The 24,426-nt window shown below is 43.0% G+C and overlaps 1 protein-coding gene across 4 annotated transcripts in view; it reads left to right on the top strand.

Annotated features, from left to right (window-relative positions):
* Positions 1-24,426, top strand: part of MED13L (mediator complex subunit 13L) — a 305,008-nt gene that overhangs the window by 265,011 nt on the left and 15,571 nt on the right. For 3 of the 4 annotated variants that reach the window (XM_047088540.1, XM_047088543.1, XM_047088542.1), the window contains 10 exons: positions 1,592-1,691; positions 7,053-7,273; positions 7,584-7,789; positions 11,280-12,217; positions 16,130-16,309; positions 16,910-17,133; positions 19,004-19,196; positions 19,859-20,297; positions 20,863-21,082; positions 22,546-22,734. In XM_047088540.1, coding sequence (XP_046944496.1) covers positions 1,592-1,691; positions 7,053-7,273; positions 7,584-7,789; positions 11,280-12,217; positions 16,130-16,309; positions 16,910-17,133; positions 19,004-19,196; positions 19,859-20,297; positions 20,863-21,082; positions 22,546-22,734 — 2,910 coding nt within the window. The remainder of the gene's footprint in view (positions 1-1,591; positions 1,692-7,052; positions 7,274-7,583; positions 7,790-11,279; positions 12,218-16,129; positions 16,310-16,909; positions 17,134-19,003; positions 19,197-19,858; positions 20,298-20,862; positions 21,083-22,545; positions 22,735-24,426) is intronic. The other variant, XM_047088541.1, reaches the window with a different exon arrangement.

Genomic DNA, 24,426 nt, shown 5'->3' with positions numbered 1-24,426 from the left:
GCTTCCATCAGTCTCTTACACAGAAAGCAGGGGTACTGTTGGGTAACTTTCGTTGGATTAAAACACAAGGACCTGAATTCAGGCAGTGGCTGCATGAAGGAAAAGGACATGGCAAGGAGAAAAACATTAGTACGAGAAATGACATGTTTCCTTGTGGTAGATCTGGGCATTGGAGAGCCATTTGGAACGTGACTGTCGCCCTAAAGCTGGGTATTGTCTGGGATTGGTTTTGATGGTCCTTAGGGTTTGGTCAGATGCTTCGGTAGTGATGGTGGGGAGGAAGTATGAAAAGGAGTTAAAGAGAAGTAGAAAGAAGTAAGAAAAGGGAAAAAGCAAGCATTACAGAGCAGCTGGGGACTGTTCACACCACATCCCTAGTGATTCCTGTTGGTGTCCGAGCCCCGGCGCTTATACTCTCTGTATAAATCATGTATTCCTGTTGGACTAAATGAAGATACATTTACTTTTTTTTTTTTAATATAGTTTTAGGAACGTTAATGTATGATGGAGGGTTGGACATTTTTAATCTAATTTTCATTTCTCCGAAATGTTTGTTCACTCTGATTTCTAGCCTGGCATTTAATCAAGAGAATCATTCACCTTAGAACCGTTTTTGCTAATTTGTCTTACTGATAACTGGCATTATGTGGCTGTTGTCCACGTTTCATCTCAGATGTCTTTGAGTTTAATTTCACACTTCAACTCTGTGTCATTGAATAACTACACATAAAGGCTTTCTGTTTGTGAGAATCTTTTTTCTTTTGGTCACCAATTTGTTTGAGTTCTTAAAGATAATCTTGCCTATTAAAAGACTTAATTTATTTTGAATAACAAAGAAAATTCCTCTGCATATTTCAGTAATTTTATATGATATGGTTATTTTTTATGAAGAAGAATAGTAAATGTGGGAATAGGAGTAGTTTGGGAGGACTTGAGGTCACTTCTTTTAACTGCCTGCTTCCAAACAGAAGGAAAACCAGACTGATAATTAATTACTACTTGGAGGCACCACCCTAATTTAATTATTGTGTCCCTGAAACCACTTCTCTAATCACCTGGGAGGAAGATTTGCTTAAGGTCTGCAAGTTCTGCTTTGCTGGTGCAATCTGCCCTTACAAGATCTGTGCAGAGACTTAGTCACCCTGGTTTTCATTCTTGATAAGCTTGTAGCCTTCTCCTTTGCTTCACTGTCTGCTGGTATTACCAGAAGTTCGCTTGGTAAATCCTGTGTAAGGAAGCATCTTTCCTTCATTCCAGAATATCAGTAGGCACATGTTAAGAAATAGTTGACTAATGGGGCGCCTGGGTGGTTCAGTCGGTTGAGCGTCTGACTTCAGCCCAGGTCATGATCCCGCACTTCAGGCGTTCGAGCCCTGTGTCGGGCTCTGTGCTGGCGGCTTGGAGCCTGGACCCTGCTTCGGATTCTGTGTCTTCCCTGCTGTCTGCCCCTCCCCCACTTGCACTCTGTCTCTCTGTCTCCCAAAAATAAACAAACATTTAAAAAAATCCAAAAAAAAGAAAAACAAGTAGTTGCGGCTCTACTTGTATACACGTGTGTTGCCCTGTTTTAATAATAATAATCTTTCCTTAGGCTGCATCACCTGCGCTGCGCTCATCCAAAATGCCTGCAGTTGGGGCAGAAGACCGGCCTCTTGGGAAGGACGGAAGAGCTGCTGTTCCGTACCCACCAAGTAAGAAAAGGAAATTGAGCTTTGCCGTGCTATTTACAACTTACACAGAGTGTTCTCATACTCACTGGTGCCTTATCTGAGACTCCCCTCTCCCTGCCTCTTTTCTTTTAACGGAATATTAACTGCAAGTGAAAACTTGTACAAGTTAGAATTCCTTCAATGGCAGGCAGCTAAGACACCATCTTCGTTTGAATTCCTTTTGGTCTTGTTTTCAAATTAAGAATTAACTTTTGTGGTTTAAAATGTGGAAAAACATGTTTTAGGTTTGTTTCTCTAATAGCCTTTTTCCCAGTAGAATAAATGCTACGCAATGATTTTTAGAATGATATTCCACTATAAGAGTGTAAGATGTTTCAATTTTCGTAAATTTAATTTACACAAGAATGATGAACATTTGTTTTCGATGGTCCTTTTCCTAATTCATACTGAGCTTTTTGTGTTTCCTTTTGAGATCAACTACTTTATTATGTTTGATGACAAGAGGAGGAACTTCTTCCCCCACCCCCACCCCCCCCCCCAATTATTCTTCACCCTAGGAAACTACATTATTCTACAAGAGAAAAGAAAGTCAGGGTAGCTTATGTGGATACTCTGAAGCAGAAACATAATTCCATTGCAAATCATTCTTTAATACCTTCTCATTAACTTCAGCTGGTAATGAGAACAAATTGAGGGGAAAAACCACTATGTCATAGGGATGAGTCAAAAAGTTTTATGAACCTATAAATGTGTGCTGATTTACTCAAATGTAGAAGTGTGAAGTATACAGAGATTGGATTTTGACAGCTTTAGGAGATCCATAGCTTTTTAAAATATGCAAAGCTTTCTCAAGCATGACATGTATGAAAATGAATAATGGTAGCCAGCCAGTCGCTGTAGTTTTTTTTAATTAAACATTTTTCTTTTTTTATTACTCTGCACTGCAGAATTTTGCAAACATGGAATTCACAGATTAAAAGAAACAATATTAAGATAGATACCTATGGAATAGGTCAGATGAATGAATTTTTTCCCTTGTCTTGAACCAGCTAATCCTCTGCCCTTTTTGACATTAAGTGATAATGTAGCGATGTTAAATGTTAAAATGTCTGATGACTTGTCCAAGATTATTGGACTCAAAATATTGCATTCAGAAACCACTCTGCTAGGAAGTGTCATTGCTCAGGAAAGTATATGGTATACTTTCTTCTCTCTCTCATTTTTATTCAGAAAATAATTGTTTCAAAAAGAAGCTACTCAAAATTTTATAATAAAGTACAGGTTATAAAAATTAATTAATTTGCAATATAGCAAAAATATTAGCATTAGGATAATACATCTATATAAGAGTGAATGGGATCTTTTGAAGTGCACGAAGTATGTGTGAGGAAATGTGTGGAAATGGACATATACGCAATATCTCCTCCCGCAACATGACAGTGAAATAGCATGGCAAGAAGTTCTCATCTTTATTGTACATGGAGGTGGAAGACAGACATATTATAAAATTTAGTGTGTAGAGCAGCACCATCCAATCTAATAGAAATACAGTGTGAATTGAGAGCCACATAGCAATTTTAAATTTTCTAGTAGTTGCATTAAAGAACACAAAAAGAACCATGTAAAATTAATTTAAATAATATGTTTATATAACTTAGTGTAACCAAAATAGTGTCATTTTTACATGTAATCAGTATTAAAAATATTGAGGGGTTTTATATTCCCTTTTTAAACTAACTCTCTAGAACCTGGTGTATATTTTATACGCACAGCGCGTCTCAGTTTGGACAGCACCTGGTTTGCGTGCTCTAGAGCCATATGCGGCAGTGGATACGGTCTTGGACGGAATAGGTCCACAGTTACTCATTTGTATATGTCATAACATAATAATGAAGAGAGCAGCACACAGTAATAACTAGGTTTGGTTTAGCACCAAGTCTGTGTTAAGGTAATGTTATACCAATACATACAATAACACACCTCATCTCCAGTCCATTCTGGTAGCTGTTCCCGCTCTTGCTTTAACATTTTTAGAGGGAAAATCCAAGAGGCAAGCCATGGAGGAGCCTTTCTTTTTGGAGGACCAGAGTGTTTCTCTGGTTTCTGTCGTCTTTCTGTCTCATCCATGTCGAGTGCAGTTTGTTTTTTCATCTCAAACGTTGTTTAGGGTCATATCTTTTCAGAAATTCCTTGTAACTTAACAGCATTTTCATCTTTTTGCAGTCAAAAGAAAATGGGCGTGGCGGACTAATTATTACTCACTTCATCACTTATTGAATGTTTCGGTGTTATGTGGCAAAGTGTTGACTTCCATGCATACGTTATGTTATTTAATGTATACCAAAAAAAATAGGAAGGTAGATACGATTACCATTTTGCAGATGAGGAACTTGAAGCTAGAGAGGCCATGAGTCTTCCTTAAGAATATCTGACAATGGGGCTCCTGGCTGGCTCAGTCAGTGGAGTGTGTGACTCTTTTTAAATTTTTTTTTACATTTATTTATTTTTGAGAGAGAGAGAGCACAAGTGGGGGAGAGGCAGAGAGAGAATGAGACACAGAATCCGAAGCAGGCTCCAGGCTCCGAGCTGTCAGCACAGAGCCCGACGCGGGGCTCAAACCCACGAACCGTGAGATCATGACCTGAGCCGAAGTCGGATGCTCGTCTGACTGAGCCACCCAGGTGCCCCTGGAGTGTGTGACTCTTGATCTCAGAGTTGTGAGTTGAGACTCCCATGTTAGGTGTAGAGATTACTTAAAAATAAAATCTTAAAAAAATACAGATTTGATAATAAGAATGCTGAAGGCCACTTTTTAAAGTGAATCTCTGGCAAGTGGAATCTCATTTTCCATACTTTCTTGTGTGTGTTCTTTTTTTACTTTTGATAAAAAATGTCACGGTTCCTGAGGTGTTGAAAATTGACATATGCAGCTTTGTTAGGTAGCATCAAAGAATTTGAGGATCCCCAAGTGGGAAACGCCTTTAGTACATTTCCTAGAGAAAATTTAGACACTAATTTAATGAAATAATTCTTGGTAAAATGTCATGCATAGCCAGAACACCTGTATGTGAAGGAAAGGCTTTAAGTTCGTTGTCATTTTAACACAAAGAGAATTTGTACAGTTTATTTTCCAAATAAGATCTATAGTAGGAGTTTGAAACTTTTGTGAAGCAGACTTAGAGTTTAAAATGTTATACAGAAACATTAATTTTGTATTAAATTGATCAGTAGTTTGCTCTTTGGCTTGGGAAAAGGAGTAGGGACTAAAAGATAAAGGTGATGGATGTACTTCAAGTGTAACCTAACTTAGTGTTAAAGTCTTCAGTCTTGTTTCAAGGAAAACTATTGATCTGGTGGCTGCTACATTTGAAGACCATGTTTCCTTCTCAGACTCCACTGGTTCTCTGGGATTTTCTGGCTTGGCTTGTATCCCTAGTTCCATGAATTGTCAGATTCCTTAAGGGTAAAATACTGTCCTAGCAAGAAGGTGTCTTGAAGATCTACGGGCGGGGGGGGGGGGTTAGTTTTTCCTCTTTTCTCTCTTTTTTTCTTAATTGGCAGCAGCAGGTACCATTTTGTATAATGAAATCTTACACAGAATCCTATTATAGGAAATAGAAGTGGAAATAAATGATGAGAGTCAAAGTTGGGACCTGAAATCCTGTCTGTTGGCCTCTTCCTTCCCTTGTTTTATAGAGGAGCACCTAAAGCCTTATTCAGGATTATATAGTTGTTTAACTGGGAAACATGGTAAAGATCATCTGGTACAGAAGTTCTCACCATTCTTCTGCCTCCACATGGCAGAGGCTTCCCCCCCCCCCCCCGCCCCCGCCCTCCACAAACAGAGGAAAGCCGGCAAGCCTGGTGAGAATCACACTTTTAGTCCAGCCAAGTAGGTGAAGGATCGGAGGCCCTGAGGGCGGAGGTGACCTGACCTGACCATAGCAGTGCTGAGCTGTGAGCGCCTGGACTGCGGAAGCGTTCCCAGTGCTGCCGCCACGCAGCTCTGCCTCAGACTCTCTAGCGTGGGGCAGAGCACGACGTAGTTACTCCAGAAGTCCTCTCTTAGTCTGTTCAGTGGTTACCGTTTGCCTCTTCACATGTTGAAGCTACTTGGGCACCTGGGCGGCTCCATTGGTTAAACGTCCTACTCTTGGTTTCGGCTCAGGTCATGATCTCACAGTTCGTGAGTTCAAGCCCCACGTCAGGCTCTGCCCTTGACAGTGTGGCGCCTGCTTGAGATTCTCTCTCTCTTTTTCTCTCTGCACCTCCCCTGCTTTCTCTGTCTCTCTCTCTCTCTCTCAATAAATAAATAAACTTAAAAAGTTTTTTAAGAAGTCTTGTAAATGTTGACGTTGCTAGAAAGAGCAATGTGATGGGAAATTGGGACATCAGATAGCTTTCCAAAACAGTGATTTAAATTCATGGCTCCAAATTTGTAAATAAATTTGCTGTACAGGACACCCCCTAGTGGCCAAATTTCACAACCACAACTGGCATTGCATTATATTCGCCTCAGCTTTGAAGAGTCAGTCATTGCCTTAATGAGCCACTGTTCATGATGGTGGCCAACCTCAGGTATATGAAAATGCTTTTTAAAAAAAGGATTGAGAGTCACTGTTCTCTAAGTATTTCTTAAAATATACTTTTTTTTTTACCAGTTGATTTTTAATAAATCTTTTGAGTCTAAGTAGGATTATTAAACCTAACTGTGAAGTTTCATTTTAATGTCAATATGGAAAGAGATTGTGGAACCATTTCCCCAAAGAGCAGTGAGTGTGGTGGATTTTTCAAGCTAGCTAAGTAATTTTACTACATCTAAACCACCCTTCCAGCTCTAAATTTTTATTTTTTGTAGTATAAGTGCCTGATGGATTTTCCGTGTAAAATTTGCTAGATGACATTTTTATATAATTCTGAAATATTCCATACATATTCGTAAGCAGAGCTAGAACTTTTAATAAAGTTATTCCGTCAGATTTCTTTCAGCTTCTACTTATTTTCTCTCCTTATGCTTTTCAGGCAATCATTTGTTAGAAGAAAAATGTATGTTATGTAGACTTTGTCCACTTAATTAACGTGAAATCAAATCATAAAGCATCAGGGGGATAGTGGTAAAGTTCCAGAAAGGATAGTTTTCCGGTGATGACCTTATTCTTAGAAACTTCCATTATTAATATTCTATGGTGTAACTGATACAACCATTCAATTAGCATTATTTCTGATGCAAGTAGGGTGCCTGCCTATGAACTGGGATGTTTTAGAAGTCCTGCCTGTTAAAATATTACTGTTTTTTCTTCTCTCTCTCTCTCTCTCTCTCTCTCTCTTTATCCCTCCCTCCCTCCCTCCCTCCCTCCCTCCCTCCCTCCCTTCCTTCCTTAGCAGTTGCAGACTTGCAAAGGATGTTTCCCACCCCTCCTTCTTTGGAACAGCACCCTGCATTTTCTCCTGTGATGAATTATAAAGATGGAATCAGTTCAGAGACAGTGACAGCATTAGGCATGATGGAGAGCCCTATGGTCAGTATGGTTTCAACACAGCTCACTGAATTCAAAATGGAAGTAGAAGATGGATTAGGAAGTCCCAAGCCAGAGGAAGTAAAGGTAATTGCCGGTATATTAATCTTACCAGGGCAGGGCAGGGCAGGGCAGTTTTTAAGCAGATTCATATGCATCTTCAAGATAGTATTATCTATATGCCATACATACCTAAGTTCCTAGGAATCCTCGCAGTGGATCGTGAGGTACATTGTGTTGTATATAAATTATAGTGTCTTGATCAACTTATAATTTTGGCATTAGCATGTTCTGCTGACGAAATGAGAGAAATGCTGAATTCCAGTGATTGTTGTTGCTGTTGTGGTGTCCTGAGTCGTTCACCGACATTATCACTGGCCCCCTCTTGTTATCACAGGACTTTTCATACGTGCACAAAGTTCCAACTTTTCAACCTTTCGTGGGTTCCTCCATGTTTGCTCCACTGAAGATGTTGCCGAGCCAGTGCCTGCTACCTCTGAAGATACCTGATGCCTGTCTGTTTCGGCCTTCGTGGGCGGTGCCTCCCAAAATTGAACAGCTGCCCATGCCGCCTGCAGCCATTTTCAGTAGAGACGGTTACAAGTACGTGCCGGGATCTGCATCGAGCTACTGGCCATGTGAATGGGTTTTGAGCTTAACTAAATATTTATCTACAGTGATGACATCACATACCATTTAAAACTTTCCTTTCTTGGCCATTTGTGTTTTTGCGCACATTATTTTGTATCGAAAGTGTACATGTCTTCTGAACCAAATTTCGCGTACACAGATAAATTAAGGTTATTTGTATAGAGAACCACGGTGTTCGTGCTCATTCCATATCAAATCACTGTCTACCACGAATCAAACACTAGATTGGAGCTTAGGATATATTATTTAAAAATACTACCATTTTGGGGGTAGTATTGGTAAGTACTTGGTTTGTGACTTGATGACTCCAAGTGTGTTTACTGAAGGCACTTTAAAATGAAGTGATAACATGGAGACTTTCTCTGATGCTGACCCCACGTCATAAGAAAGCAGCAACAGAGGTGGTAGGAGAAGAGGAAGGAAGAGCTGGGTTTACGGTAGCTTGGGCACTTTTCACCCTGTCAAAAAACAGTACTTACATCAACAACGCAGAGTCCGTTTCCCCTATGATTCATAATTTCTTAATAAAATACATGCTATAAAATAGAAGGCCACAAACTCAAGTTTCTGTCAGGACCAGGCAAGCAATGTACGGACAACGTGGACTTGGGAAAGCAAACGACTTGACAGCACCAATGGTCAGTGTCCCCCAGCGGGATGGCAGGGACGGGCAGGGTCCAGGATGGACCCGCTGAGAGAGGGCCTCTTTGGAAGTGACTATTTGCCGTGCGGTGACAGCACATAGTTCACACGAGGATGTGGGAGCCTGGAGATCTGCATGTTTACATACATTTCCTTTTTACAAACGGTGCTAATTAGTTCAGAGTTCCATTTTAGGAACCAGTAAGACAAGAAGACAAATTCCAGATCCAGTCTGTGGGCTCCATTCGTGACATCAGATAAAACCATCTTGATGAAACCAACGTTAGTGTCCCAAACGGGCTTTATGCTCACGTGTGCCAAGTCCGTAGGGGATTGAAAAACCGCGACGCAGGTGTGGGATAAAAGAACCCAGACTTGGGAAGGTACCGCTGTGCTGACATAGGACTCCGTTCCTGCTCCTCCCTTTTTTGTTTCCTCCTGTCTGTGACCTTAAATGACCATCTGATCGGAGTCTCCCCTTCTTTAAAATGGTATAATCCCGCCCTCCTTCCCACACAAGATTCTCGAAAGGCTCTGGCAACTAATGGTTGGGGAAGTATTGTGGCAATGACGACTCACCAGCAGTGTGAAAGAGTGTGCTCGAAAGGCCCCTGGTGGTGACCCCCCTGGCTGGTCTCCTGCTGCCGTGCTCCGGCTGGACTCGGTCTTATTTAAATAGGGCCTGGTGCAGTACAGTGGAGCCCACTGGCCCGTACTCGTTGCCATACCCTTCTCAGCAGTGCAGCAGCTCCAGGGACCCGGTGGACGGTTTAATCTCCTACACACAGAGGCTCCTCAAAAACGTGAAACGCAACCCGTTGCTGTATGGTCGGTTAAAAAATAAGTGATTTAGATCACTGCTTATTCTGTTCAGTCTGCCAGTAGCCATCCCAAAGATCCTTGGTATCCTTAGCTGGCACTGTTAGGAACTTCGTTCGATGAAGTATCGGCACACCTTCCAGAATGGCCGCCCCTGCCCCGGTGTCGTAGCTGTATGCCTCTTGAAATGTGGCCAGTTGAGACCAAGACTGAACTTTTGGTGTTATCTAAGTTGACTTAAACTTTAGCACATAGGGCTAGCGGCAGCCTTATTGGCCAGCAAAGTTCTAGACTGTGTGAATTCCTTCTGCTGGGGCCTCCCTCACCCTGTCCACCCCTTTGCCACACTCAGCACGCTGGTGCTTCCTTGCTTGACGCCTGTCTTACTGGCTGTGAGCTGACTTTTCTTCTGCCTTTTTACTGTTGAATACCTGGCGTCTAGCACAGTGTTGGTCCTCAACTCATTTTTATCGAATGGGGAAAAATCAGGTTACTGTGCAAGCTAAACCATTCTTACTACCTAGGGAGCAATTCCATTATTTGGGTTTTCCGTTAGGAGCCATAGTTCCTTTTCTGATCTGAACTGCATAGTAATTCATAGGGTTTTGTCAAACAGGAAGATGTGAAAGGAGTCCAATTAGGGTAAAGATCTTTATTACGCACTTATTATTTTGGTCTCTGAGATAGCAGTGATTGCTAATCAAGGTTTCTGGGTCATTTTTTATCTGTTCTCAGAGATACCACTGTGCCTCAGATTTACAATTTCCTTATAGTGCTTGATGTAGATTTTTTTAGGCTGGTAGTTGAGGCATAGCTAATTAAAAATCACAAGAATTTATTTGAAGAGCCATTGCTTTGTGACATTCTTCTTTCAAATTGTAAGTGAATGAATATGTAGTTTATTGGGAGAACATTAGTTTAAGCTCAGTATTAATAGATTTCAAAAGAATAATAAGTATCAAATGAAATCTGTGTTCTTTTGATACCTTCTAATTGGACAGAATGGTCTCGTGCTGTTTTACATGTACATCTAAGAGTGTATATCAGAAAACTTTTTTGCAATAAAAAAACAGCAGAACATTGCAGGCACTGTTTTGTGCTCTATGTGGCTATTCCAAGAAGAGGTCATTGCTTATGGAAAAATAGGTAACACAGTGCTATCAGTCTCTGGGAACTGAAACAAATTGTGCTACCAGTAACACATAGCATATTGAAAAATTAAAAATGAACTAAAATTACCTACCACTCCACAGGAATCTAGAAGTGTGGAAGCTGCAATATAGGATGTGTGCTTGTAACTCATCTAATGAGTACTAAGGCCTCCTAGCTACACACGTGATATTTGTATTAATTGTAGTGTAGCACTGGCCAGTGGCTTTCCTACAACTGGATTCCCTCATGGTGACTCATTATTATAAAAACACAGGCCTAGATAGGCCTGTATTTTGAAAATAGAAGAATAGTACATTTTCATGTGTGTCTGACTTAGAATCATATATGGATCATCGCCTTAGTGAGCAAGTACGGTGGCAGACTTTCGATTTCAATAAATGACAAAAATGTAATTGCCAGTTAAATCCAGATTTTATCCTATGGCCTTCTAGCTGATTTAGCATCTGAACTCGTGTTACAGTTTCACGTAGTAGTTATGGTTTTTCAAAACTACCTTGACCAGACTCAGCACCATGTTTTCTTCTAAAATCAGTGAAGTTCCTTTGAAAGATTAACATGAAGATTGCGCAGATGTGGAGTAAGCAGAAGGAAGATGCTGTGGTGTATTGCTCTTCATGCCTTGCTGCTTGCTTTCCCATCCACTTCACTGGCTTTTTTGAGTGCCTTTATTTTTTTTAAGAAACACTGGAATATACCCAGGGATGGCATGCGTGAAGGCTGCGGTGTGCGGGCGGGCGGGCGGGGTGACCGTGAGAACCCTGGCAGTCTGTGACGAGCGCGCGTTCTCACTCGGCATTCTCTGTTGCAGCAACGTGCCTAGTGTCGGGAGCCTAGCAGACCCAGACTACCTGAATACGCCCCAGATGAACACGCCGGTGACGTTGAACAGCGCTGCCCCAGCCAGCAACAGCGGGGCAGGAGTTTTGCCATCTCCAGCAACCCCTCGCTTCTCTGTCCCCACACCACGAACCCCCAGGACCCCAAGAACTCCCAGAGGAGGGGGCACTGCCAGTGGTCAAGGGTCGGTTAAATACGACAGCACCGATCAGGGCTCACCTGCCTCTACTCCCTCCACCACGCGGCCCCTTAACTCTGTGGAGCCTGCCACCATGCAGCCGATTCCCGAAGCCCACAGTCTCTACGTCACCCTGATCCTCTCAGATTCCGTGATGAATATTTTTAAAGACAGAAACTTTGACAGCTGTTGCATCTGTGCCTGCAACATGAACATCAAAGGGGCAGATGTTGGGCTTTACATCCCCGATTCTTCCAACGAGGACCAGTATCGCTGTACCTGTGGGTTTAGTGCGATTATGAATCGCAAACTTGGCTACAATTCGGGACTCTTCCTGGAAGATGAGTTGGATATCTTTGGGAAGAATTCTGATATTGGTCAGGCCGCGGAGAGGCGCTTAATGATGTGTCAGACTACCTTCCTTCCTCAGGTGGAGGGAGCCAGAAAGTCCCAGGAGCCACCTATAAGCCTCCTCCTCCTCCTCCAGAATCAGCATACACAACCTTTTGCTTCACTGAGTTTCTTGGACTACATTTCCTCCAACAGTCGCCAGACTCTTCCCTGTGTAAGCTGGAGTTACGACCGGGTGCAGGCAGATAATAATGATTATTGGACGGAATGCTTTAATGCCTTGGAGCAGGGCCGACAGTATGTGGACAATCCCACGGGTGGAAAAGTAGACGAAGCGCTGGTGAGAAGTGCCACTGTGCACTCTTGGCCTCACAGCAATGGTAGGTTTTCCACAATGCACGCTTACTTTGCAGATTTTCTTCGTATGGTGGTAAATTATAAGCTTTCTTTGTTATAGGACAAATCTCAAATTTCACTTCTTCAGAAGAACTAAAGTGAGAGCCCTGTTGATAATTATCCTAAATTTAAGGACTGGAGAAATGTTTCATATGGAAAGACCTTTTGAGCAGAAGAATTATTTTTTGAAAACTTCTTATCGTGTTAATTCCTATGGGCCATTGGTACTGGAAACCGGTGGCTGCTAAGTGTCAGAGTTGTCGAGACTATACGAGATACTAGTTTGTACACCCTTTCATGTTTACATCCACCGATTCCTCTAGACTGGTTTTCCATGGTCCTTCCTCCATGAAGCCTTCTGCCCATTTACAGAGCACTTTTTCCTTCCTCTGGTTTTCTAGTGCTTTGTATCTTACAACAGTGATCACAGTTTACTTTGCGTTGTGGTTCCTGAGGCATGTCACTGGCTCTTCTGTTGTTAAAAGCTCCAGTTGACAAATATCTGTGACGATGAGCTCGAAGTGGGCCACGGAACTTGCCATTCGCTTCCTTTATTCATTCGCTATTCCATGATGCATCCTGGGGGATAAAATGACCAAAAGAGACAAGGTACCTCTCGGAGGGACTTTCTGATCTGTTCTGGAAGATGTACATTAATCAAATAATTACACGAATTAGCATATTATTAGAAACCATTATAAGCGATGAAAGCATGGGATAAGGAGAGCATCCCTAGACTGGGGTCAGGGAAGACCTCCTTGAAGAAGTACTAACGTTAGAGATCTCAGTACTGATTAATTGGATAAAGAGAGTGGAGAGCAAGGAATTGTGTCCCAGGTAGAAGGAGCAAGAGTGAAGGCCCAGAATTATGTAGAGCTTGGGGCTTCCAGAAAACTGAAGCCAGCTTCCAGTTGGCTAGATTTACAAGAACCTTTTGAGACCTGCTGGGGCTGGGGGCTTTATCCCAAGAGCCCTAACAGGTCATTGATGGGTTTATGAAGAGGCATTGCCATCAGATTTGTGCAGTTAAGAAACAGATACTCTCAGGGGTGCCTGGGTGGCTCAGTTGGCTAAGCACCTGACTTTGGCTCAGGTCACGATCTCATGGTTCACGAGTTCGAGCCCTGCGTTGGGCTCTGTGCTGACAGCCTGGAGCCTGCTTCAGATTCTGTTTCCGTCTCTCTCTGCCCCTCCCCTGCTCACGTGTTCCCTCTCCCTCTCCCTTCCTCCCTCCCTCCCTCCCTCCCTCCCCCTCTGTCTCTCTTTCTCTCTCTCAAAAATAATAATAATAATTAATTTTAAAATAAAACAGAGAAACAAATACTCTGACTTGGGTGCAGGCTGTGGATTTGGAAATGACAGGAACGGTGGAGAGACTACAGGTTTAATGTAGTGGCTCAAATAAATAATAGCTTGGTTTCGTGTCTTAGCAAAGGAGATGGAAGAGAAGTGGAAGCATTCAAAAGACGTTGAGGAAGTGGTAGGACTGCAGGATTTGGTAGTGGGTTGGATTTTGGGGCTTGGGGAGAACGGGATGTTAAGGAAGACACCCGGATTTGTGATGCATATACCTGAACCCATAGTGACCTCATTCAAAGCTAGGTGTACTGGAGGAAGACCCTGTCTGGGGAGAAAGCCCCTAAATTGAGTTTTGGTGATTTTAAAGATTCCTTCTGAGATACCCAGCTAGAGGTTTCAAGTAGACAGTTGGGATTTGACAGGCCTGCAGCTCAGGGGGAAGGGAGTGGTTGGCTTGTAGATCGGAACTCAAGTCAGGAGCACTGAGGAGGAGGGAAGCTCACTGAGGAGGCGGACAAAACGAGAACCGCAGAGGGCTTGGGACAGAGCTTTACTGAATTCTTTGGTGTAACCGAGTTCAAGAAAGAGTAGAGTGGTCAATAAGCATTAAAGCACAGCTGAGCTTTTAAGATGAGGATTCAACCTGTCTTTTGACCACGGTGAGGGCTACTCTGGAGAGAGGTGGGAGCGGCCAGGCCCGAGAGGTCGGTTACGTGAACAGAACATGGACCCTGTCCTGAGCAGCTCTGAGCCTTGGAGGAGAGAAGGCTGTATAATCTTCTTAAATATAGTTTGAAATCTGGAAAAGAACTATGGCTCGAGGATAGAGCTCAGTGGAGTAGGGGTGATAGGCATTTTCGGAGTAGCCAAGCAAGGAGGCTTCTTGGTAGGTGGAGACTCCTAAGGAAGTATTCAAGGGTGACACTCACTTCTGTAACTGCTCAGGTTTGAGCACAGTGCCTTACACTTAGCAGGCCTTTAATTAATGTCTGTGGGATGAATTTATGAATTAAAGAAAGTACAGTCTTTCCCCTACAGAAATGTGGGTGATTATCTTGGGTGGTTCCTTTTACTAGACAGTAGCCTTCAGACAGAAAAGCATTCTGTGGGTGGATCAGTACTGTCATCTTTGGATATGAAAAATAGCAGATTTTGTTGCAGGGGAGGTGTGGGCTTCAAAGTCAGAAGCTGGAAAGTACGCGACAGCTGATGGAAGTGAACGGTGCGGTGCGGGAGCCGGGTCTGCAGACAGCAGCGCCCTCAATTGTCTCGCACGGCACACTGTTCCGTGTGCACAGGAATAGCCCCACGGAAGTGCGTCTGCTTTTATTTTTCTGTAACGTGTGGTTCTCTTGGTCTGTCATTTTCCAACTTTTGATAGAGCCGTGGGTACAAGAAGTACTTTTTTCTTTACTATAAGGAAAAAAGGCAGCACAGGCTCGAAGATGAAGGCGATGGCCATTGCTCCGTTGTCAGGCAAGCAGCAGAGCCGAGTGAGGAGAGAGCGAGCAGAGCCGGGGGTGGGGAGGGGGCGGCTGTCCGACCGCTCCAGCAGGGCTGTCTGTGCAGGAACGTGGCTCCGAGCCCACACTCGCCGGGCCTCCCGGCTCTTTCGGGAGGTGTTGGAAATTTAGGTTTGCCACTTGTGTTTGATTTAGGAGATACACCTCAAAATGTCTTAAGCACCCTGTGTTTCAGATTTAGTGGGTAGGTAAATCTTAGATTTCCAACCGTGTCCCTTTCCTAGTCAGCTAGAAAAGGAAGAGTAAGGGAAGGTCTTTAGGTATGCAGCCGTGTGGGTTCATAGCTGGTCACCTCAAACTTGATGAGCTCTTTCATCGGATCTTTCTGAGAATTTGATGAGCGTGATGGACCTTCCTCCCTGGGAAAGAGTACACATTTGTACGTGCGTGCAGGTTTTGCATAGAGTTTGAGAGGTTTCTCAGATTCTCTGTTAAGAGCCCCTCCTCCTAGTAGGAAGAATGTTTGTTCTGAAGCCCTGAGTCCCACCCTCCTCTGGGTGGATGGCCTCTCGTCCTGGCGTTGCCTTCGCCATGGTGCCCTGTGCCTCTGCCTGCGTGCAAGGTCGCCGTTCTCTTTCGTGCACTCAGTGTTTTGTGAAAATATTTTACAGTAGGAGCGTTTTTAACAGTTTTTTAAAAGCTTCTGTGTAGGCTTTTTTCCCCCCACTTAACACATCCAGAACATTGGTGTTTGTAAATAAAAGTAATACGATAATTAAGAAACTTTTACAGGGTTTCTTATGTAACCTTGGAAACAGGTTCATATGATTTGAAAGAGCAGGTCTATCCATCTTTTTACTTCAAAGCAGTTCTACAGTTAACCTCTTGAATATAGAGTAATGTACTTCTCCTTTTATTATTTCCAATAATAAATTATAAATTACTTTATAATAATAAAATACCTTTACTGTCGCCAGGTAAGTCTAGCATTTTAGAATCTAGTAAAAATAGAACGTGCCACCAGCGTTCTCTTTGTCATGGGCCGTAACTCCGGTCCAGAATTAGGGCAGGAAAGAGGACAGTGTCGATCCCCCCTTACGATTTCTGTTCCTTTCCGTGTCCCTTCTCTTCCAGTGCTGGACATCAGTATGCTCTCCTCCCAAGATGTGGTCCGTATGCTGTTGTCTCTGCAGCCCTTTCTCCAAGACGCCATCCAGAAGAAGCGCACAGGCAGGACCTGGGAGAATATCCAGCATGTGCAGGGACCGCTAACCTGGCAGCAGTTCCACAAGATGGCAGGACGGGGGACCTACGGTAGAACCTCTTCCCTCTTTCAGTTCCTTCATAGGTTGTTGCCGTAGAAACCAGCTTTAGTCACTGCCAAGTCCTCGCCTCACTGACAAAATAGCATCTCTTTTTTCACGACTGTTAAGCTTTATAATCTCTTTTCTTTCCTGAAGTCAGTTTGGAGTTACGTTTTCTTAGCATCCTTGGCAGAAACAAGGTCAATGAGGAAAATGATCCTTAAGTAGAGTATCCATTAGATTTTCCTCATCTTCCTGATCCTCATTGTATTTTCATCAGGATGAACTTCTGAATTAGTTCTGTCAACTTCTTCAGAGCCGGGATTATCATGCTTAAAGGAAACGATGTAGTGCTGCTTGGAAAACTAACTTTAACTTGTTCTAGTCTGCCCTCTGATCTTCTCGAACCTCTGTAAGCATGTTCTGACTCATTTAAGTTAGGTCCTTCATCAGGAGCCATATAATTAGAGGATTTGAAGAGTACTGTTGAGAGTTACGCTGCGAACCTGCAAGGAAACTTCTGATGCCAGAACTAATACTAACGCAGCGGGGACCTTCTAAGGTGTCCCGGTTGTGGGAAGCACCCTCCTGAACTGCACTGTCGTTACAGGTTCCGAAGAATCTCCTGAGCCGTTGCCCATCCCCACCCTGCTGGTAGGCTATGACAAGGACTTCCTCACCATCTCGCCGTTCTCCTTGCCATTTTGGGAGAGGCTGCTGTTGGACCCATATGGGGGCCACCGGGATGTTGCCTATATTGTGGTGTGTCCAGAAAACGAGGCCTTGCTCGAAGGAGCCAAAACTTTCTTCAGGGACTTGAGCGCTGTATATGAGGTGAGAACGACCCGAAAATCGCTTTTGGGACATGAGTCCTCAGATTGTTTCTAGCTGTGGCTGAGTTTTAAAGAGCAAGTATCTTCAAAGGAGATCTCAAAGGAAATTTGCAGATAGTTGGAGGATGGAGGAGAGAATTAAGTTGGCAAGTTTTCCCGGAAGTCAATTGCTTTTCCCATCTGTGCTTCACATTTTGTTAGATTTAGAAGACTTTGCTCTACTGGCCTTACCACACCATGTACAATTCTGTCAGCTGTTTTTTCCTGATTTATGTGCTTGAGTTTAAGAGTGTTGCTTACCAGGGGCGGGTGTTCTGGCTGTTCAGAAGATGGCCTTTACAAAAAGAAAGCACATCTCTTTGTGGGCAGGGCTGGGGGGGTGGGGGGTGTTCCTGAAAACAGTATGAAAATGTTTAGCTTGAAGATTTCTGTGTCAAAAGACGAGTTTAATGAATCATGTCCCGTTGTGTGTTATGTATTTAAACACTACGTTCATCTTAATACTAACATTTTGATACAGGTTAATAATAACCATGATAATTTAAAAGCCAGGTAGATAATTTTGTATATTTATTACATGAAATACTATTGCTTTTGAAAAATTAGGATCATGTGTATCTTGAAGAGTAAGTTCCACATTTTTTCAGCCAGAGTATACGTACACTAAATTCTTTGTACCTTATACTTCTAATATCTTTCTTTTTGGCAAGATTAAATGAAATTAGTATTTTTGAAGAGCTGTGACAGGCATAGTATAAACATTACAAGGGTGTTTGTTAAATATGATGCCAAGTTGAATTTCAAAAATATGTCATAACAGAACATTCGCTATTTAGAAATGGATGGGTGCAAGCTTATGTCTTGCTACAAAGAAGTGAGGAGATGGTAATGTCTGAGGTGATGGCATCAGTTAAGCCCCTGGAGGAAACCCTCAGATCTAGTAATTTCTACACAGTGCCTGGTCCGTGGATGTGTAATAATATTAAATCATAAGGACCGTAACACAGAAAACTTGTGTAAGCAATTTTTTTTTAAAGCACGGCCCTTCTCTTGAACGAAGCCTTCAACAGAAGTTACAAAACATAAAAGGATCGAGGGATCTTTTTAGATCCTAATGACTTTATTAGGACTGCTCGTTTGGTCATAGTGTGTCCCTGGTCACGAGGGTTTTGTAGGGCCTGAGTTAGGCCTTCAGTTATCAGCTGTTATAAGGGATGGTATGGGCTCTCCTGTTGTTGAATAGATAGTTAAGTAGCTTACTTTTCGCAGGTGTGTCGTATTAATTCTTGGCTGCAAGTGTCCATTTAATGTGCTAGAGATTAACAGCAGAATCTCATTGTGCTTAAAACAACTATTTACTTTTAAAAAGTGATCAGCATATCCCCTGCTTCAGTGGCCTCTGCTCTTGGTGATCTCCAAATGTCTGTAACAGTGTAACAGATGGCCCATAAAATTTTAACGTTATCTTACGGGAAAACATTATGAGTCGGGATTACTTAAGAGGTTTTAGCGGACATATGTCTCAGTCAGCCTTAGTAGGCAGGAATCTGGTTAATTCTTTATTTGACCATTAGCAATCAGGTAGTACTCAGCGACCTTCCCTTGTGCGGGAGGAACTGGCTGGGTGAAGAAACATTTATTTTTCCTGAGAGGGGCCCAGTCCAGGTTTTGGAGAGGCAGATAGGAGTTTCAGCACACATTCTAACGAGCAAAAAGGACCAGCTCAGAACGTGGGTTTGGGTGCTTGTGTTAATGCGAAAAGAAAACGCGAGGTACTTCCGCGTGCGTGGTAGAGAATGTCGTCGTCCCCCCCCCCCCCCCCAGCACAGGCGTGGTTCCTGTTGTAAGTAACGGTCTTGTTTGTGGTGTAGATGTGTCGGCTTGGGCAGCACAAGCCCATCTGCAAAGTGCTACGAGATGGGATCATGCGCGTGGGAAAGACTGTGGCACAGAAGCTGACGGATGAGCTTGTGAGCGAGTGGTTTAACCAGCCGTGGAGCAGCGAGGAGAATGACAATCATTCCAGACTCAAACTTTATGCGCAAGTTTGCCGCCATCACCTAGGTAAATGGGAATTTGTTTGGCAAAGTAGAATCTGAGAAGTAAAATAGCAGATTGCCACCCTTTGGGAAGCAGCGTTCTGCTGCTTTTATCTCAGGTAATGTTGGTGTTCCATTACCGTATTTGTTTAGGTCTAATTTCTGCGTTCTGGGTCGTTAAATGCTCATTTTTACGTGCACAACATTCTTTAAAAGCAATTTAAAGTTGCCTAAAGAAGTCATATCTAATTTACTCCACATGTTGAAAACTTAGCGGCAGGACTTGGTATTAACTGCTTAAGTTAAACCCGCACTCCCAAGAGAGTCTTGGAAGCTTCTAAAGCCCGCTGCGCATAGGAACGTGGTATACGCCGTGATGGCTCTGGAAGAGACCCCGGCCTCGCGGCTTGCGGTGAAGGCAGACAGATTCAGTCCGAAAGATTAATTTTCTCTTTGTTTTCAAATAAGCCTCTTCACCAGAACTGTCACACGTAGCCCCGTGTTCAGCTCCACATTTGCAGAGTATATAAGCCTATGCTCCAGCGTGGAGATAGCATCTTGGATGTCATAGTCAGAGCATCACAGCCTGAAAACGTAATTTTCTGAAACCGTGACCGTTCTGCTTGCTGATTGGGTCTGACGCCGCGGATTGTCGCTGACGTCCCCTTTCTGCGTGTACTCTTTCAGCACCTTATCTAGCCACTCTGCAGCTCGATGGCAGCCTGCTGATACCACCTAAGTACCAGTCCCCACCAGCAGCAGCACAGGGACAAGCCACCCCCGGGAACGCTGGGCCTCTAGCTTCAAATTCAGGATCGGCAGCGCCCTCAGCCGGCAGTGCGTTCAACCCCACCTCCAGCAGCAGTTCCGGGAACCCCGCGGCAGGCAGCTCGGCCTCCGGGTCCTCTGTGCCGCCGGTCTCCGCCTCCGCCCCCGCCCCCGCCCCCGCCCCCGTTGTTAACCAGATCAGCACTACCTCTTCTTCAGGATTCAGTGCTAGCGTCGGAGGGCAGAACCCCGGCAGCGGGGCCGGTTCTGCAGACAGAACGCAAGGGAGCGCAGGCTGTGGCGGAGACCCGGAGCCCGGGCAGAGCTCCTCTCAGCCCTCACAGGATGGACAAGAAAGGTACGCTGCCCGCCGGTGGATGGTGTGTGGCTTCGGCTTGGACCCCGTCCCTGCTCTTCTGCACCCCACGCCCCTCCTCACCTCCTGCATCTCTAAGGCTCGTGAAGCACCCTATTTCCCTCCTTCCCAAAGGGAACTTATGACTGTCAGTCTGTGGCTCCGGTGTTAAGAAATCCAAGACTCCGTGTGAACTTACTGTTATTAAGCTTATTAGCTTCATAGGAAGCTGGTACTGTTAATACTATTATTATTATATGAACATAATATAGTATTAGTAAGCTGTTACCACTCACATTAATAGTAGTATAAAACATCTTTTTAGAATGTGGCCCCAAGGAAAAGAAGGAGTCGAAAAAGAGATCTCCCATTTAAAGGAGTCGTATATTGTCATTTCCGTCTCTCTTGGTGCTAACGGGCTTGGTTGGCCTTCGTTTGGATAATACGAAACATATCAATGCTACATTCGATCTGTAATCATTGTCCAGGGGGTCAGTGTCCTCGGGAATTGATGTATTTTGTGTAATTTATATTTATTTGTGCATCTCATAAGTGACTCTCTCCGCAGTGTCACAGAAAGGGAAAGAATAGGAATTCCCACTGAACCCGACTCTGCAGACAGCCAAGCCTATCCTCCAGCTGTGGTCATTTACATGGTGGACCCCTTCACCTACACTGCAGACGAAGACTCCACTTCCGGAAACTTTTGGCTGTTGAGTTTGATGCGCTGCTACACGGAGATGCTGGATAATTTACCCGAACATATGAGAAATTCTTTCATTCTCCAGGTAACTGCCTGCAACTTTATTTTTAGCTTTTGTTGTTGTTTTTATGAAAGTAAATACAGGTCTGTGATTTCTTTTTCATTGGAAGTACATAAAGCTGTAAAGGAAATGATGTTCATAATTCTACCTTTAGATTAAGCCACCATCACCATTTTGGTGTATTTTTAGCCTTTTTTTGTGTATGTCAGTTTATAGAATTGAGATCATACTTTTAGTATTATTTTTAGTCCTTTTATACTTAACATTATTCCTGAATACTTTTCTGTGTTACTGAAAATTCTCCCAAGCAGCGTTTGTAATGACTGCATATTCTCCATATTTAATTATTACCATACAGTTAGATATTTAATTTGTTTCTATCTTTCACATTATAAACAAAGCGATAACATCTTTCTGTGTAATCTCTTTTTCACAGTTTGGGTCATTTCTTAAAGTGGATTCTTAGACCTATAGATTCCTGTAAATAATGCCGGATTCCTTTCCAAGAAAGTTACACTTACTTACATTCCCTTTAGCACTGAGTGAGCATGCCTCTTTCACTACAGCCTTGCCAGCTGTATAGTGCAATAATTGTATAGGATTTTGATAATAGGTGAAAAATGATGCCTTGGGTGTTTGGGTTTTGTTTTACTGTCACTTTCACTAAAGCCATCTTAACAGAATTAAAATATCGAAATTAGTTACCAGAACAGATTGATTGTTTTTCGTTGTTGTGAAGTTTGTGTCTCTGATGCTTAGATAATAATCCCGAAGATACGATGCACACTATGTGTGTATATGAGAAAAAGGAGAGCTACATTAAAAAGCAAATTGTAAAATTTTGGAGCATGACAACAATAAATTGAGAATTTATCCCTCAAAGGAACAGGGTAATTTCTAAGTGACTGTAACTTGACCGACAAGATGGCACCCTCTTCTTCAATTGTTGGTGTACCTTTGTACTCGAGGATTTTATGCCATCTAAGGAATTAAGATTGAGTTATATTATGTTTGGCATTTATATATTTTATTTTACTTAATTGATTTTTTTAAGTTTATTTATTTGTTTTGAGAGAGTCCAAGCACGAGCAGGTGAGGGACAGAGAGAGCGCGAATCCTAAGCAGGCTCCGTGCAGTCAGCTCAGAGAGAGCCCCACGCGGGGCTCGAACCCACAACACCGTGAGATCATGACCTGAGCTGAGATCAAGAGTTGGACGCTTGACCGATTGAGTGATCCAGATGCCCCTCTTGTATCTTGTTTTTAAGATTTTGTTTTTAAGTTATCTCTACACCCAGTGGGTCCCAAACTCACAACCCTGAGATCAAGAGTCGCAGCTCCACCAACTGAGCTACCCAGGCGCCCCTTATGTATTTCAAAACTACAGTTCTCTGCCCCCATTGAGCAAAGAATTCACACCGTCTTGTCCTCCAGCTTTGCTGTTGGCGCATTCAATCCCAGTTTCTGGTTTTGTTTGTGTTTGTGTAGATCGTGCCTTGCCAGTACATGCTGCAGACAATGAAGGACGAACAAGTTTTCTACATTCAGTACTTGAAGTCCATGGCATTTTCGGTGTACTGCCAGTGCCGGCGCCCTCTGCCCACACAGATCCACATTAAGTCCCTCACGGGATTTGGGCCTGCCGCCAGCATCGAGATGACCCTCAAGAACCCAGAGGTAGGTAGTAGCACAGCAGAAGCTTCGGAAAGAGCACTCTGACGCGGGAGGTGCAAACCTGGCCGGTTGGTTGCCTGGTTGGCCTTCTGCCTTTATGAAGAGTGGTAGGTTTCTTTGATTCCTAATTTGAAACAGAGGAGATACTTCTCTCCACTTGTGAAATTTGGGGGATAAGAGGCCGGTGAACTCTCGGTGTTTTTTTGATGTAGGTCCTGAGGCAGCAACGCACTTACCACTTTTACGTAGCGATGCTCGACTTTTCCTATGTTTATTTTGTTCTTTATCTTTTGGAAGCTAATCTGTGTGTTAAATCACTAAGTCTCTCCCTTCCCTGGCTCTTTGCTCCCCTGGTACCACAGTTGTTTGCGTGTGCGATCACCCTGCAGGGATCCCTCGTTTTCCGCTGCATGTTTTTACGGGAGCTTGTCTCCCCTCCCTGGTCTCAGTGCTTTTTCTCTCCATCTTCTTACACCTGCTTCCCACAGATAGGCGCCTCTAGGGGAATTTGAAAGCACCAGACAGAAGTTGTACACTTCTTTTTATTTCACTAATCACTTTATCCTGAAGATAGATGAACAGGGCAATGTTAGAATTTTCAGAGCCTTCAAAAATCAGTTCCCACAACTTCTATTGCATGAAAGATCACCCGTTAATAAAAGCCAGCAAATACCTCTTCACCAGAAAAAAACTCAAAAACACCAAAAACTGCTGATTTTAGTTGGTGATGAAAATTTTTCTGAAAAAACTCACTTGGATAAGTAAGAGCTTAGGGAAAAAATGAGGCCTTTATAGTTAATAGCACACTTGTCCCTTGCTCCCATCAGAAGCAGCTGCTTAGCCGACAGCCACCTCCACTCTGTGGTTGTGTACAGTTTCTGTCTCTGGCTGTTTAGGTTGGTTTATTCTTTTGAGTTTTAATTTTTCCATTCTCATGAGCAGTTTATCTATTTTAGTTCACCCATTCGTGTTTTCTAGGATTAAAAAAAAATGAATTTATTTCTACTTGTTTCTTCTTTTGTCTCCAGAAATCGAGGTATTGCCTTTCTTTATAAACTTAGAATCTAGCCTGCATTCTGTCTCTGCAGAGTTGCCTGTTCTGGACATTGTATGTGAGCGGAACATACAGTCTGTAACCTTTCATGTCTGATTCTTTCATTTAGCATGTTTTCTAGGTTCATCCATGTTACAGCATGTGCATTTTATTTCTTTTTATGGTTAAATAATATTCCACTGTATGGATATACCACATTTTGGGTATTCATTCTTTGGTGTATGGACACTTGGGTTTTCCCACTTTTTAGCTATCGTGAATAACAACACTGCTGTGAACATTTGTGCGCAAGTGTCTGTGTTTACAATATTTTCCATTCTCTTGGTAAATACCTAGGAGTAGACTTTCCAGGTGTAGGGAGAATGAATGGATCAGTGATAAGATTAGCTTTGAAACTTTGAACAAATTATTGAATATCTCTAGGCCTGTGTTTTGGATCCCTAAAATGAAGGAATTGGATTAGATTCTGTCTCAGGTCTTTATTTTAGCTTTAAAATTCTATAATTCCATTATTAACTATTTTTTTATGATATATCTGTATCTGTCTCTATTTTGGATATATAGTTTAGGGGTCAGCAACTATGACTGTAGCTGCAATCAAGCCTGTAGCCTGTATTTGTATGACTTGGATAAGAATGATT

Source organism: Lynx rufus, unplaced genomic scaffold, assembly GCF_022079265.1.
Source record: "Lynx rufus isolate CCGP_SWC_20201006 ecotype Redwood Valley unplaced genomic scaffold, mLynRuf1.p SCAF_24, whole genome shotgun sequence".
NCBI classification, from domain to species: Eukaryota; Metazoa; Chordata; class Mammalia; order Carnivora; family Felidae; genus Lynx; species Lynx rufus.
The sequence above is the reverse complement of the archived record's forward strand: the minus strand, read 5'-3'. Positions and strand labels throughout refer to the sequence as shown.